This window comes from Boleophthalmus pectinirostris, unplaced genomic scaffold (assembly GCF_026225935.1).
Source record: "Boleophthalmus pectinirostris isolate CB_2022bp ecotype Guang Dong unplaced genomic scaffold, ASM2622593v1 HiC_scaffold_1, whole genome shotgun sequence".
NCBI classification, from domain to species: domain Eukaryota; kingdom Metazoa; phylum Chordata; class Actinopteri; order Gobiiformes; family Gobiidae; genus Boleophthalmus; species Boleophthalmus pectinirostris.
Window position 1 is genome coordinate 33,854,743 of NW_026570970.1, and position 16,769 is coordinate 33,871,511.

General features: G+C 39.1%; 2 protein-coding genes across 2 annotated transcripts in view; one reads left to right on the forward strand and one right to left on the reverse strand.

The window, feature by feature from the left end:
• The window catches only part of itgav (integrin, alpha V), a 52,706-nt gene extending 43,792 nt beyond the window's left edge, over positions 1–8,914 (forward strand). Inside the window, exons 27-33 of the mRNA XM_055148548.1 lie at positions 390–495; positions 880–1,038; positions 2,802–2,933; positions 3,255–3,368; positions 3,453–3,560; positions 4,603–4,722; positions 5,813–8,914. Coding sequence (XP_055004523.1) covers positions 390–495; positions 880–1,038; positions 2,802–2,933; positions 3,255–3,368; positions 3,453–3,560; positions 4,603–4,722; positions 5,813–5,905 — 832 coding nt within the window. The 3' untranslated portion in view covers positions 5,906–8,914. The remainder of the gene's footprint in view (positions 1–389; positions 496–879; positions 1,039–2,801; positions 2,934–3,254; positions 3,369–3,452; positions 3,561–4,602; positions 4,723–5,812) is intronic.
• A 2,089-nt stretch (positions 8,915–11,003) lies between these two features.
• On the reverse strand, positions 11,004–11,951 carry LOC110162938 (olfactory receptor 51L1-like). Its single transcript, XM_020927853.2, has one exon. The coding sequence runs from the start codon at positions 11,949–11,951 to the stop codon at positions 11,004–11,006; it is 948 nt and encodes a 315-aa protein (XP_020783512.2).
• Between the last annotated feature and the right edge of the window lie 4,818 nt (positions 11,952–16,769).

Genomic DNA, 16,769 nt, shown 5'->3' on the forward strand with positions numbered 1-16,769 from the left:
CTTAACTGCACTACTGTACTCTGCGTGTACATTGACTCTCACTGTTTGATCTTGAGTTTGTCAGGTGACGATAATTCAGCAGCAAATGTAAATACGTCATATAATTATTTAAATATAAATATAAGTACTTCATATAAATATAACGTTTTTAATTGAAAAAAATCAACAAAATACAAGATGCAGATGTGTTATTATTTGCCAAAAAGTAATAAAAAAAAGAAAAAAAAAGGCCATGACAACTTTTGAGGATTGCCTCATAGGGCCAGTTCAAGTGTTGGAGGGCAGAGGGGCTGGGGGCCGGTCAAAGGGGTGTGGAAGGGTCAGAGTCAGTCCGCGGGCCTTAGTTTGATGACCCCTGGTATAAATAATTGTATCATTGTTATTTTCAGGTCTTCAAATCCAGGCCAGGTTCTGCTGCCCATCCCGAACTGGAAACCCAGAGAGCCTCCTGTTGTCGGGGACGACATCGGCCCTCAGATCCTCCTGGTCTATGAGGTAATGATGATGCCAGGTTCACACATGGATCACAGACTGGTTGCAATTGACCTGTATTGAGAAAACATCGCCCTTCTCTTTGAAATTGCTTTAGTGAGCCTGAGAAATGTTCATATTAACCCACTCTACTTGATCCTGGAGTATTTATTTAGCTGTTTTGTCCCTAAATTAAAATATGAACATTAATAATCTGTGCTTGTTTCCCCCCAAGGTCACTCCCACTAGAGTTTGCAACATGTAACCCTTAGGCATTTTTATTTGTTTTTAATCAAACAAAATAAATAGATTTGAGATTGTTGAATATGAGGAAGTGATAAATTACTAGTTTTATCATATTGCTCAGCCTTACCTGACTCTTCTCTCCTTGTTGTGTGTTATGTGCAGTTGCTGAACAGTGGTCCCAGCACCTTCTCCAAAGCCTCTCTGAAGGTGGAGGTCCCGTTTCACTTCAAAAACGGCTCTGTGCTCTACGTCACCAGCTTCGACACCGAGGGGCCCATCAACTGCACCACGGACACAGAGATCAACCCACTCAACGTGTCGGTGAGGAGGACCAGGAATGCTTTGTGACAGTAGCATGGCTGCACACTGGCTGCACACTGAAATGATTCTAAAAGCCCTAAAATATGGGAAATGGTTTAAGTTTCGATCATTATACTTTTGTATTCTTATCAAAAACACACACACACACTTACTATCCAACAGTAATCACCATATGACAAAAGTGTATGATTTTTATGTTTAACAAAGGTTTTAAATTGGCACAAACTCTTAAAAGGTTATATATTACACATAGGGCACTCTTGTAAGCTTTAAACCTTGTTATAATGTTGTTACCTCCTCAAAACACACCTGGGGTTGTGTTTTGTTTCATTCACGTTCCTGTTTAAGTAATCTACATTAATAGTCTTCATCTCCACAGCTCAAAATGCCTTGCGCTTTGCAATGTCTTGTGGTAGTTTTCAGGTTAACAGTTACCTACCTAACAGATATTGGCAATTTGAGGGCTGAAATTATTCAAATGATTCTAGTGAAGGTGCATGGAGTTTAAAAACGCAGTGGAGCACATCCTGTATTACCATATGACATCACAAGGTGAAACAGTGAAGTGTTTTCTGTTTGCAAGAAAAACTGCAGGGTTTGTGTGTTAAACATGTGTGAATGAAACAAAACACAACTCCAGGTCTGTTTTGATGATGAAACAACATTATAACATAGATCAGAAAGCAGTGTAATATGGGCACTTTAAAGGAAAAAGGCTAAAGCTAATACTGTAATATACTAGAGGATATACCGTATTTTCCAGACTATAAGTCGCTCCGAAGTATAAGTCGCACCAGCCAAAAAATGCATAATGAAGGAGAAAAAAAACATATATATGTCGCACCAGACTATAAGTTGTACTTTTTGGGGAAATGTATTTTATAAAATCAGAGACCAGGAACTGACATTTCATCTTGAAAGGCAAGATATACTAATAACAACAGAACAGAGAACAACAGACAGAATAGACGTTAATATGTTAACATAACATATTAAGAGTTATTCAGATAATTATAGCATAAACAACAGAACATAAGTTTACCAAACTCTCCATCTCACTCCAAATCACTAAATCCATTGAATTGTTCATCCTCAGTGTCACTTCTGCACGACCTCCGGAGATAAACCATAGATCCATGATGTAAACAGAGCGCTGCTTCCTCTTCTGTGTAGCTGTCGACAGACTCAGCATCAGTTCCAGTTAGAATTATTCTGGCCTTTCTGAATCCTAACAGGATTAATTCGGTGTCACTGAAGTTCAGGCTTTGTCGATTCATCCAATGACTTCCAGGAAAGTTGCATGGTGCACCTGCCCGGTTGCCATGAAGCTGTGTTCTCCATCCCCGCTTTCCGCCAGTGCCTCACATATTTCTCGCTCACTCTAAACTTTCTCTTTGCTGCTTTATTACTGTTTTCAGCTGCAAATTTTACTATTTGCAGCAGAACAACAGCTTTTTGTACAGGAGGCATGTGCAGTAGAATGTGAAGCGACAGTGGTACAGGAGTAATAGATACTGATACACAAGCCTAGAGCGCCCTCTTGTGGCTGTCACTCTGAAAATTTTAATATATATTGCACTGGAGTATGTCGCAGGAAACACCCAAACCATGAAAAAAAGTGCAACTTATAGTCCGAAAAATATGGTAATTTGTGGGGAATTTTGCAGAAAAGTGGAACATATTTTTAAATCTTAAATTATGTAATTATGTGTGTATTTATAAATATCTTTTTCATGATTTAATTATTAATGTGTCTCTTTTAGAATCCATTGACGCCAGAGAAAAATGTGACTGGAATTCCTCCCAGAGAAAGAGAGGCAGAGGGACGAAACCGAAACCACGTGCGAAAACGAGATCTGGAGTCCAGAGATGCACAGGGAGACATACAAACTCTGGTAATAATAATAATATAACAGTATTTGTGGTAATTAAGCCCAAGCCTGTGATGAAGTCCCGATGAAAGACTCATTAAAATGATTACAGAACTGTGTGCTTTGCTAAGCGACGCAGAAAATGACCAATATTTAAATAGAAAATATAATTTAAATATTTTAGAAGAAAATCAGCCAAGGGCCAGATTAAAGGTCTTGGAGGGACGGATCCGGTCCCCGGGCCGTGTGTTTGACCCCCCTGAGCTAGACTATTTGGAGGTAAAGTTTCCAGATGGAGGATCAGATTGAGCAAAGGACTCACTGTTATATTTGATTTTCCTCCAGGATTGCACTACATCTGAATGCCTGTTTCTCAGATGTCAAGTTGGGCGTCTAGAGAGAGGAAAGAACGCCATTTTGTTTGTTTATTCAAGACTGGATGTAAAGAACTTCCTCCGGGTAAGTGTCTGAATACTACTGATAAACACAGAAGATTGTGTGGTATTTTTACTATTATTATTGTTATTATATAATTTATTTTAGGTGGAAAATCAGAACCGCTCTTATGTGATCCAGTCCAAAGCATCCTTCAGCGTCATAGAGATCCCATACAAGAAACTGGACTTTGAGCTGCCTTCAAACAGCACCACTGTAAGTCCTCAACATACTGTATGTACCAAAGACATGAATCAATCATACCACTTTACACACATCAAAAACCTACATGAATTTATAATATATCCACATGGATACATGAGCATGGTGTTCAGTTACATGGTTTTATGATTCATTCCCTTGGCTGCCAGTAGAGGGCGATGGAAAACTGTGACAAACCCAGGAGCTTTTATGGAATTGTAATAGTGAAAGTTGCACTATTGCCACTATTGGTGCACTATTTCTATCTCCATAAAGACAAGCAGGTGACAAAGTGGCAGATCTTTGCAGAGGATTTTAGGACTGAAAATTCCTTATTGCATTTATCTTGCATTTAAATGAAAACTGAGTAGGGTTGTAACGATATCCAAATCTCACAATACGATATCGTCACGGTATGAATTTCACAGTACGATATTTATTGCGATATCGTGGGAAAGCTCACGATTATGGTGGGGAGGCTCATGATTAAGGATGTAACAATATCCAAATCTCATGAGATGTTTTCAAGATATACATCTCACAGTACGATATTTATTGTGATATTTTGTGGAGGCTAATAAAACTGTTAATATGCAACTTTTTCTTCTTAAAATGCCTTGACAAGACTTAATCCAAAGAACTAAGATTTAAAAGTGCTTAGAACTGTTATTTCTTCTTGTAGTGAAATGGAGCAAAGGATCATGGTCTATGTAGTTCCCTCTGTCTTTTTTTCACTATTGCTGCACTGTGACTCTTAATTTTAGCAGAGGCTTGTAATTCGATATATTGTGATGGTCCACGATATTATTGTGAGAACTTTGATGATACGATATCATGATCATTTCGGTTATTGTTACATCCCTATTACTGAGCATCTATTATGTTATTGTAGCAATGTTATAAATGTATAATGTCATAATGTGAAACGTTCATGTAAGAGGTGGGCGACATGTCATCTACGAAATAAAATCGAAATATCAAAAGAAAAACTTCAATTGGTCAACTGGACAAAAGTTTGTTTTGTGTAACCTTGTGTAACCTTGTGCTGTGTCCTCAGGTGAGCGTCTCAGTGCTGTGGGTGGCGGACACATCTCAGCCTGTGCCCGGGTGGGTGGTGGCTCTGGCTGTGCTCGCCGGGCTCCTGCTCCTCGCTCTGCTCATCTTCATCATGTACAAGGTGAATATTAATGAGTTCATACATGACATAAAACATCAAAACAACGAATCCTCTGAAGACATTTCTACAGTTAAAGGGCCCATCTCATGCAAAATCAACTTTTTATAGCTTTCTACCTTCTAAGAGTGATGTGTGGGCCTTGTATATATCGCCGAAGTGTTTTTTAGATTGATTTAGCATTTTTTTAACAAATTGCAACGTATTTCTGCCACCCTCTCACGTGACAACGAACTAAAGCTGCTACAACGATGACGCAGCAGATACACCTATGATGCGTTTGATGTAGCAGAAAACGCTTCGCACCCGCCCTCCCGCCTCCCCCCCGCATCGGCTGACAATTCCACATGAACACCTAAACAAAAGCGACAGCATAAGCTCATTGTTCTACACTGCAGTGAACATGATATAATAAGTTTATCTACTAGCATTTATTAATATTTTACCAATCAGTAATGTTCAGCTGATGTGGACGCGGTGCTTGAGCTTCGTGCACCTCCAAGTCCTCGTCCGATTCCGGGTCCAGCACATGCGGCTGAACACGCTGTATCTCCATGATGAATAAAAGTTTATTCCTACCACTGTCAGGGTGCACACCTGTCTCCCCCTCCCTCCCTGAGATGGGCGGAGGAAGTCTACGTCACGTTTGGAGGGCGGAGCCTGTGCTTTCTCAGGACAAGCGGGGGGATGAGCAATAGTCGGTCTTTCATAGTTCCTGGTCTGTGACTGCCTCCAAGAAATCAGCAAGATTTCAGAACTATTGTGTAATGGATGTTCCAAAACCCAAACTGTGCTTGTTTATGTGCAGAAGATACAATGTGAAAAGAGTTATTTTGCATGAGATGAGCCCTTTAACTACAAACAAAAGCATACACAGGCTAAAATAGACTGAGAATAAAAATACACTCACATAGAACTAGCACGCTAAGAGGCACTTCCTGTTAGTTGTTAAAACTCATTATAATTAGATGCTGACAGAACAGAGCCGAGTTTATTTTGAACACTATATCTGTATTGGAGCAAGACCCATTTTGGCTCAACTCACTTCCATAAGGAATTAGATAAAGAATAAATAATGTCTTTGCTTTTGCAGTTGGGATTCTTTAAGCGAGTGCGCCCCCCTCAGGACGACTGTGCAGAGAAGGAGCAGCTGCAGCCGGAGGAGAACGGCAACATGGACGGTTAACGGACAATAGGTTTACACTGAGCGGAGTGGTCAGGTTTTGGCGCGGTATGGCCTGGTTCGGCGTGGGTATGGTACGGATAAATTCTGTGGCCTCTGCACCTTTTTTTTTTTACAAGTTTTCTCCGTTGTATTAACCACTTTAACCACTGGCCATGTGGTTAACAAAGTAGTGAAAGAAGCAGATATCCACACCTCACTGAATATTCAAACAGTCCTTCAAAATGCCGTACCCTGTTTTTCTGTCGCCTTATGGAAAAGAGAGAACGCATTTGGAATTCTTTTTTTAAATTAATTTACAATCATGGCTGCAGCAACTAATCTGATAAATAGTTCATAGATTATTTCGCAGAACCAGAATAAATGTAATCATTGATAATTGGCTTAACTTTACTATACAAAAACTTGCCAAGAGCTGGAAAACCTACAGTTGGTAAAGTAATTAAATCAGAAAAATATACAAATTTGAATGTTAAGTTTCACATTTTGAAAAAGAAATCTTAAAATTGTGTTAATATTTTCATTCATCTTTTTTTTTTTTTTTTCCTTTTTCTCCTTCTGGTTAAAATTGTGTTTAAAACAAGTTTTGAAATATTATTTGAGTTGATTGCTGAATTGGATTTTTTTTTTTTGCAACTCTTACATTAGAAGTTGATGTGAAATCACATTCACTAAAGCACATTTAACTTTTAGAATTTTTTAGATCATGAGAAAAGTAGAATTTCATAATGTACAGCCAAGAAACTTTTTTGCCAATTAATATTTATTGTAAATACAAGATTTAAGGTAATTTTTGCACAATCCACAAACTTCAAATTGTTGCTCTGAAAGTCCTAAACTGCTGTTAATAATAGTTCTAACTAAATGAGATTAGGGGGCGGGATAGGGGTGTGCTGATCTTTTTATTATTTTATTCTTAAGTTTGTAAAGTTATCTAGTGCCAATTTAAATGCAGAAAATATTTTTGTTAATCATGACATATATAGCAGTATACGAAATGTTTATTAGAGCAAATATTATCAGTGCCAAGCAAGTTTCTGTATATTTACAGATTTATTTCTAAAAACACTTCCAGTGCCAAAATACGTGTACAATTGTCTGCACAGTCACCGGGTTTGTAGACAAAAAAGGAGCAAGTACCGTTTCAAACAACCTAAGAAAGCAAGATTTAATCAGGTTTAAACTGGGTTGAAACCAGGTCTAAACCAGGACTAAACCAGGTCTAAACCGGGTCTAAACCAGGACTAAACCAGATCTAAACCTGGTCTTAACCTGGACTAAACCAGTTCTAAAATCAGGTCCAAACCAGGACTAAACCTGGTCTGAACCTGGTCTGAACCTGGACTAAACCAGGTCTAAAACCAGGTCTAAAACCAGGTCTAAAACCAGGTCTAAAACCAGGTCTAAAACCAGGTCTAAACCAGGTCTAAACCAGGTCTAAACTAGGACTAAACTAGGACTAAACCAGGTCTAAAACAGGTCTACACTAGGACTAAACCAAGAATAAACCTGGTCTGAACCTGGACTAAACCAGTACTAAAACCAGGTCTAAACCAGGACTAAACCTGGTCTAAAACCTGGACTAAACTAGTTCTAAAACTAGGTCTAAACCAGGTCTAAACCTGGTCTTAACCTGGACTAAACCGGTTTTAAAACCAGTTCTAAACCAGGACTAAACCAAGGCATTTCCTCTCAGAGCAAGTACTAGTTCTAGTACATTTTCAAGTTGATACGAAACCAAGACTGAATAAATACAAGATCCTCTGATTAAACCAGGTCTAAACCAGGTCTGAACCAGGTCTAAAGCAGGATTGAACAGGACTACATTAGCAGTACAGGTTTCTGCTCGCTCCTGTCTACTTCTCCAAACTGTGATTGTGCTGACAAATATCTACTGTATTTACAATTATGATTCTACTCCATGTAAAAAAACCTCAATTATTTTAACAGGTTTACTTTGTTTTGATAAATGTCTCAGAATTGTGTGTCCCTTCCATTTGCATATTACTGTACTGTTTATTTTATAACGTTTTGTTAGTTTATTTTGGGGAACAGTATCTTTATTCTTATGTTGCTTTAGGCTTTTCATTTTTTGTTTTCATTTTTCAGTTTAATATTTACATGTGTGGGTCCAGTCTATTTCAAAAAATGTATTAAAAGAAACAATTGTATTTTTCTTTGCACTGAAGAACCCCTCTTTATTATATGCTTGCTGAATACAAAACCACATGATCAGAATTGTATTGTACTAAAATGAGTGTGGACTTATAGAAATCCAGCTGTACATTTGCCCATATTGGGTTCACTGTTGTCTCTATCCATAGGTTTCATTCACATGATTCCTTCCTGTTTTGTACAACCTTTCCGCATTCAAAAGACATCATATTTTGGCGATGTTTCTCACTAACCCTGTTGACACTTTGCGGTGACAAAGGGGTGTTCTTCATGTATGTCTATTGGTGGAATGCTCAGTAGTTTCCATGGTGACACAATGCACACTTTAGCGAACACAGACAACAAAAAGTTTCAAGATTGTCTGAAAACTCAAGAAAAGTGTCATTTTAAGTGCAGTTCCAATCAAGTCAGTTCTTTCTGGTCAAATTGTGTTAAAATAAAGCTCAGATAAAATTATTACTTGAGTTACAGAGCTTCTAACGAGAGTAGTGCTTTCAGTTTCAGGGAATGTTTTCAGATTTTCGATTGTGATGATGTTATAATCTCAGTTGGGGCAAGAGTCCTGAGTTTTTCCTATTCATTACATTGTACTTAGATTATAAATATGACCTGTAGAATGCTGTGACATCATCAGAAAACCAGCAATGGCGTTCCATGTTTAGAATAGTCAAATCTAGAGCTCATTTTGTAACCTAAAACAATGTATGTATGGAAAATGCTCTTTCTTTTTAAGCAGTAAGTTTGCAAAGAATACTTTGATGACAGGTTTTGTATTATTACTATTCTTATTAAGGACTTGTAACATTGGAGCTGAAATAAACTGGTTTGTTCACACTGTGTTATTTGTGTATCTCCCTTCTTATTCTGACTGGAGCTTAAAGGGCCCTGATATATGTTATAATATTGTTTCCTCATCACAAACAGACCTGGAGTTGGGTTTTGTTTCATTCAAATGTTTAACACACAAACCCTGTAGATTTAGGCTGAGTTCTTCTCAAACTGAAAACACTCTGTTCTACTTTGTGATGTCAAATGCCCCCCAAGGTTTAACTAAAGGTAAGAGGGAGCTGCTAACCAGAAGACTACCACTACATGACATCACAGCGTGGAACAGAGCGTTTTGAGCTTTGGAGATAGAGGCAGACTACTGTATTTTTTGGACTGTAAGTCACACTTTTTTTTCATAATTTGGGTGGTCCTGCGAATTATACTCTTGTGAGACTTCTATTAAAATGTTCACACTGACAGCCACGAGAGGGCGCTCTAGTCTTGTGTGTGAGTATCTGCTGCTCCTGTTCCTCCTGTACCACTGTCACTTCACTCTACTGTGCGCATGTCTCCTGCAGAAAGAGCCTCTGTTCTGTCTGTATCATGTCAGTCGATCGCACCATTACTTTTGTACCACTGAAAATTTTACATTTTAACAAACAATTTAACAAACAAACTTATAAAGATGACTGAGAAAACTGAACACAAATGCCCTCAAAAAGAAAATCATATTTTGCAGATTACAAACTGCGAGTAGTGAAATCTGCAGCCGAAAACGGTAATCAAACAGCAGAAAAAAAGTTTGGAGTGAGTGAGAAACTTGTGACACCGGGAGAATGCACCATGAAACTTTCCTTCAGTGACACCAAAACCATCTGTCGGGATTCAGAAAGACCAAAATAATTCTAACTGGAACTGATGCTGAGTCTGACGACAGCTACACAGAAGAGGAAGCGGCGCTCCATTGCTCAGAAGTGACACCGAGGATGAAGAATTGAATGGATTTAGTGATTTGGAGTGAGATGGAGAGTTTGGTAAACTTGTTCTGTTCTGTTGTTTATGTTATAGTTTATCTGAAGAACTGTTCATATGTGACGTTAACAGTCTGTTGTTCTCTGTTCTGTTGTTGTTACTATAACTTGATTTTTCAAGATAAAATGTTCATTCCTGGTCTCGGATTTTATACAATAAATTTCCCCCAAGAAGTGCCACTTATAGTCTGGTGCAACTTCTACTCCGGAGTGACTTATAGTCCAAAAAATATGGTAATAATAAAGGGCTATTCAAACGTGTGAAAGAAACAACTCCATGTACATTTCTGATGAGGTTACAGCATTATAAACTCACAATAATCAGTGCTGTGTAGACAGACAATAAAACATTAATAAAGACAAAGCAGAAGAGTTGTAGTTGAGTTAGATTTTTTTCAGTTACACTTAAGTTCTCCTTGTTCAAATCCAGCTCAGCCTTTAAGAAAAAATGTTCTATTATTATTTGGGTTCACTTAACAGGTCATACTCTTACAGTTCTTACAGCATTAAACTACCTTGGAAATTAAAACAAAGATTTCATTAAAACCGATATCTGCAGTACAAGGACTAAAGATGAAACTAGTCAAGTTCAAGTCCTGGAAGTCCCACTCCAGGGCTCTTTTTTTTTTTACTTGGCAACTTCTATCAATTAAAACATAACCAAAATAGTTCATTACGTTAATTTCATTAAAAACTATATAATTTAAAATGATATTATTAAGATATAGATCAAGGTCAATAATATATATTTTTGTTATTGTATTTTGCATAAAACATCTAAATTAGGACTGAATCAGGTCTAAACCAGGACTAACTCAGGACTGAATCACGGCTGAACCAGGTCTAAACCGGAACTAAAGTAGGACTAATCCAGGGTGGAATTTGGTCTAAATCAGGACTAACCCAGGACTGAATCAGGTCCAAACTAGATCTAAACCAGGACTAAACCAGAACTAAATCAGGACTAACCCAGGACTGAAAACAGGTCCAAAACAGGATTTAACATGTACTAAACCCCATCTAAACCAGGTCCAAATCAGGTCTATGAAAAACCTGGACTAAACCCAGACTTGGATTCAAATGAGTCAAAGTATTCCAGTGCGTCCAGTATTTCACACTTTTACATTTTAAATTTGAACTCCCTTTTGTTGTCTTATTTTAAAATGTCTAAAAATGACCGTCCTAATCTGTGGGAGATGGAGCCCGTATATAAAAGGATTATTCAATGACGGGATTACAAGATATTCCAAGGACAAAACAGCGACCACATACGGATTCACTTTGTCTCCGTCAAATCGAGACATGGAAAGCTCGCAAAACAGACACGTAGAATAAGTCATGAAAGTAACCAAATGAGGAACGCAGGTTTGCAACGCTTTCCTCCGCGTTTCCAATGAACCCGTTTTGCACACGATTAAAATTCGCATGTAAGAATACAACACAAATAACAACGGAATGAATATCGTGGTCAGAGTTGCACACTGTCCGACTATACTGTTCAGCGTAGTGTCCACGCAAGAAATTTGAACGACTGGCCAGTTTGAGCAGAAGATCCGGTGGAGTTTGTACCCGCAGAGTGGCAATTTAATGGAGAGGTAAAGGCAAACTCCACAGAAAATTGCTGGATAGACAACACCAGCAGCCCACAGACATAACGCTTTTGGAATTGTCATTTTGCTGCTGTAGTGCAAAGGCTGACAGATGGCCACAAACCTGTCGTAAGCCATGATGCCTAGAATAGTGAACTCACAAGAAGCGTACGTGTAAATGACGTATATTTGAATAAAACAGGAAGGCCGTGAGATAAAATGAGAATCAGACAAAAGATCGGCCAAAAACCTGGGGAAGAAACCAGCAGAGCCGTACAGAGAGTTCACAGATAAACAGCAGATGAAGACGTACATTGGCTGGTGTAAAGACTTCTCTAATAAAATAGTGATTATTATGACCATGTTGGCAGAGACTATCGTCATGTAGATCAACAAGCACAAAGCAAAAAACAGATAGCGTAAATTTCCATAGTCGATAAAAAGAGTCAGTTCAAAATACGCCGGATTAGTTCTACTTATGTTCATTTTGTTTGACTTGCCCATGTGGTGTTCAAATGAGTTATTAAAATACACAGAAGACGACTCCAGTGTAATCTCCAACAGCAACCATGAGCTATTAGCATTTATTAGCTTCTGTTGCCAAGTTACGCATCTGTTTTGTTTTTCCCAATTATTATTCCCAGCAGAGAGGACAAAGCTGGTCAGTGCTCGGAGTAGAATTTATGCATTGGTTGGTTTTTGACTATGTTCATAATATTTAAGAAATGGGACTGGAATTACTATTATGCTGTTAAACAAGTCTCATAACATTACACTCATAAACTAGCCTTAGGTTATGCCAAAGATGTTCATTTTGTCTTCTTATATACTTTAACTTCTTGGGTTCTTTTTAAAGACAATACAGTAACGTGTATTTACCTTGTTGACGTGTTTCGGCTGCGAGCTCGCCAGAAAGCATTAACATCAAGACCCCGATCCCAGCCTATAATGCAAAACAAATCGATATCAGACCACTGTAAAAGAAATAATCACATTATGGATTGGGACGGCGGGTCATTGGATCAGAAAACAAGGTCAAACGCTGGATCAAGGAGGCCATTGAAATCAGGAAACGAGGCACGAACAGCATTAACCGTGATGACGACGTGTTCCTCCTTTCACACACCTGGGACACACACTCCAGAGAACACCGGGCGACGGAAGGCGTGGTCAGTCTGAGCGACCTGCAGGTCCATCAGGCGGACCACGACCACAGGAAGTAACAACAGCTGTTATACAACACGTCACCACCAACACCAGTGACAGTTCTGAAGATGACTTGCAGCGAGCAGCCGAAACATGTCAACAAGGTAAATACACTTTACTGTGCAGAAAGAACAAAAGTGATGTTTGTTGCAGGTGTTCCAATCAGTAGGAGCAAGTAGAGGGAGCTCTTGGAAAAAGGATCAAAACTCAAACACAACGGATTCCAGGCACTCCAAACAAGTAGAAAAAGTTAACACATCGCACGAGGAAAAATATAGTTAAAAGGCCTTTATTTGAATGGCCAAAGCCAACATGTTTCGACCTTAACTGGTCTTCATCAGGGCTTAATAACTTTACTGTATTGTCTTTAAAAAGAACCCAAGAAGTTATAGCCTTAAGTTATGTTTACACTGAAACGAATCACCGTTTCACTGTGTAGGAAACTATTTGCATCCAGACACGTCGTTTCTGTATCCGCAAGCCTTCCTTATCCACACAGCTTTGAGCATATTTGTTTACGTTTTACGAAAATGAAACATAAAACCACATGGGTAATTTGCATAAACTAAGTGCTCACTCCTTGTGCCCTGACACAGTTCAGCTTCTGTCGGACTAAAAAGGACACAACTCAGGGGATTATATGTGTTCTGTCTGTGACAAAGCAGTATTCTGCTGATGGTGAATCTATTCTGTGCTACTGTGTTGGAGATGATTCATGTTAAACTTTTCATTATACGTCTGCAGGTTGTTGTGACAAAAATTATACATCTCTTGAAAATAAATAATTAATCCATTTGCGAAGCCCGATGAGTTTTTGGAATATAGACCAAGGTTTATTCTTGTTACAGCAGATATAGACAGGGCCTAGGTGTAGCATCCCGGTTCAAATTATGGTCTCATATACTGATGGTTCACAACTTTTATTTTTGGGCCTTGTTTGTGAACACACCGTAAGAGCTACAAAAAAAAAATGAAATAAAATCAATTATCTCTTACAGTGTACCTTTTACTGTTAGGGAATCACTGGTCGGACCCAAATGTGCAGAGGGGAAAAAGTATTTATTACACAAAAATAGTCATGGCGGGGGGATAGATTCCAGGGGAGGCAGGACGGGTCCAGGTTGGCTGCAGATGGGAGGTCTGTGGAGATGGAGGCTGACCGGAGGCTTACAGAAACTGGTGGTAACGGGATGAGGCTGGCTCCAAATGAAGTGCTGGGGATAGTACAAAAGAAACAGGTAAGTCTCAGGAATTCTCAAAAAATCTTAAAAAGCCTGAGTATTTCACCACTGGGATGACGGAACAATCTGACACTGAGAGCTGGTCAGCAGGTCTTTTATTGTAGGAGATGATTACTGAAGAACAGGAGTGGAGCTCAGCAGGTGCATGATTGGGCCACGCCCAGGAAATGCCAAACAAGGTAAGTGGATACAGAGAGAGGGAGCAGGAAAAGGAGGGGTAAGAGGAGCAGGGAGAACCCTCACATTTACTCCTTTTAACCTTTCAATCATTACTATTTATTGACAACAAAACTCATAAAACCTGAACCTTGCTGTGGCGAGCGGGGTATTTAGGAGGGTGGGTAAGGGCACCCCAAACGTAATATAATCAACATAAAACCAACAACGCCACTGGGCATAGCCCAGAACCTAAAACTAAATTTGCTAAACTAAAATAAGGCTCACAAGTTCGTTAATTGATAAACAGAGACAAGTGACTTATAAAACATGAAATAATTTATTGTTACCATTATTCATTTGTTTCCTTTTTGTTACATTAACTTTAAGAGTAGACTATTCACTGTTCACATAACTGCCGATTAAAGGCTTCACAAAAGCAGGTGTATGATGACTTTGTCCTTACAATATAAAACACAGTAAGACAAAGCAGCAGCTCGTTCACAGGGCCAGCGCTCCACCAGATGATGTGCCGAACACCACCCTGGACCCTAAAAATGAACATTATATTTTATCCTTCACTTTGTGGTAGCCCCATACATGAACCTAAACCAGTGACCAGCCAACGTACCACAAAACACACGCTTCTACATCCACGAGGCTTGAGGCCGAGCGGCCGGAGCATCTGACCCAACCGTGGACAGCGGCCAACAGCGGCGCTTGTAGCGATCAACAGCAAATACACACAGGAGCTTTACTCACGAGCCATAACTTCGATCGGGCACATTGGGACTCCAGGAGCGGTGGCACTACAATAAAGCCACACATTAAAATGTAAACTTGGAACTGTAATTAAAGAACAGCGGTTGTTTACCTGTGCGCGACAAGGCGGAGCCCTATCCCGGAAGTGAGCCGAGGTCAGAGAACGAGACGCTACGGGGAGTGCGCTTTTATAAACCCAGGCGCCACCTGGTGGCAGAAGGCAGCAGGCGCACTGCAACATTGCTATTAATCTATATTGAACAAGAAATTACACATTAAAACTAATTGTCACACTGCGCATAACATTGCTTAGGCGAAGCGCACTGGCGCCATCTAGTGGACAAAATTATAACGTGTTGACACAAAACTATAACGGCTCAAAGTACAAAAAAACAAAACATTTCCAAAGCAAAGTAATTCCAATATGATCCATTACTAACCTTGTTCCCACATCAACTAGGTGCTAAGCGGGATGGACCATATATTAACTTGATACATTTTCAGTTACTTTTAGATTAAACAAACAAAACTTTCCGTTGTGCTAATTGTCAGTTAGCTGCACTACTGTTAGCCGGGAGATAAACACCCGCTCTCTCCTGTCCGCTTCCTGTTGTACAGCGGCCTTTCAAAATAAAAGCATTAATTATATTTTTGGTACAAACGCATTACAATACTTAAAACAAAAGTAGTAGAAGTGCAGAAAATACATGAGATCATTTACACTAGGCCTGTTCTGGCCAAAGCCCAACAGCCTCTCTCCACCAGCAGTATGTTCCTACTACATCTCCCCACTGTATCTCCCCAATGTTACAAAGCATCAAGTTTATATAGCCTGAGATGACCAGAAGACATACATTTCAAAGTGAGAAGGTGACGACTCCTACTAAGGTGTGGCCAGATGTGATTGATCTGATTTGCATTTGTCACTTCCTTCACTTACAGAAGTATTTACATTGAAGGGTCTTTCTAACAAGCCAAATGAGTTTTAATTACAAGACCAAATGTGTTTCTAAAAGATAAACTGATCACTATTTTAATGTAATCAATCGTAATCAATATTTTCCTGTGGGGGTCTGGTCTCAAGTAGAAATCACATTCATTTACACAAAGACAGAATAAGAGAAATCTTCCCACAATCTAAATTTCAATCACACATTCTCCCTTTTGATTATTCATTAATCATACTTCATAAACAGTCATTGTCACACACAGAATATGTGGAGAAATATTGTGGATTTAAAACAGTCCATGGGGTTGAAGTGAGTTCCATTAGTTTGTTGAATTTGAAAGATGAAGGCAAATTCAACAGTTCACTTTTAAGGAGGATTGTTTTATTCAGTTTGTCCATTTCCAACAGGATTTGTAGTCACAAGTTGAATGTCGCCTGTCCTCTGTTCCTTTGTTACATCTGCAGGTCATACACATAAACCTATAGAACTATACTTCGCCTTTTAACGCGAAACCACCTGATATGCTAGTAAGTTGCAGCAGACAATTTCGAGCCGAGGAAGATGGCAAGGGTAAAAACAGTCTTTTTGTGGACTGTGTACTAACAAGTAGTTCTAGGTACGCTGTTTCCTGTTTGTCTAGGGTTTATTTTAACAGTTTTCCACAATAGCGTCACATGTGTCATGAACCCAGCGAATGAAGAAGGAAGTCACAGTGATGTCAGCGTATCAGTGTTTTCAGGCGTCCACACAGTGCCTGATCAGATCCGTACTTAGATGAATTTGTGGGAGTTGGCGGCAGCAGATCTCTAGAGCCGTTTTCCATCGGATTAGTGTGGATGAACACTGCATCGAGAACAAAAACGACTCAAATGCATTCTAGTGTGGATGGGACCTTGACCAACAGTTTTTCAGTTACTCACACTCATCTTTTTTGTTGAAAATCAAACACCTAAACAGGACCATGAACGTGCGTAATGATCACCTTAAAA

Excerpts from the sequence above, each read along its gene's own strand:
- LOC110162938 (XM_020927853.2), bottom strand. The coding sequence starts at position 11,951 with ATGAACATAAGTAGAACTAATCCGGCGTATTTTGAACTGACTCTTTTT.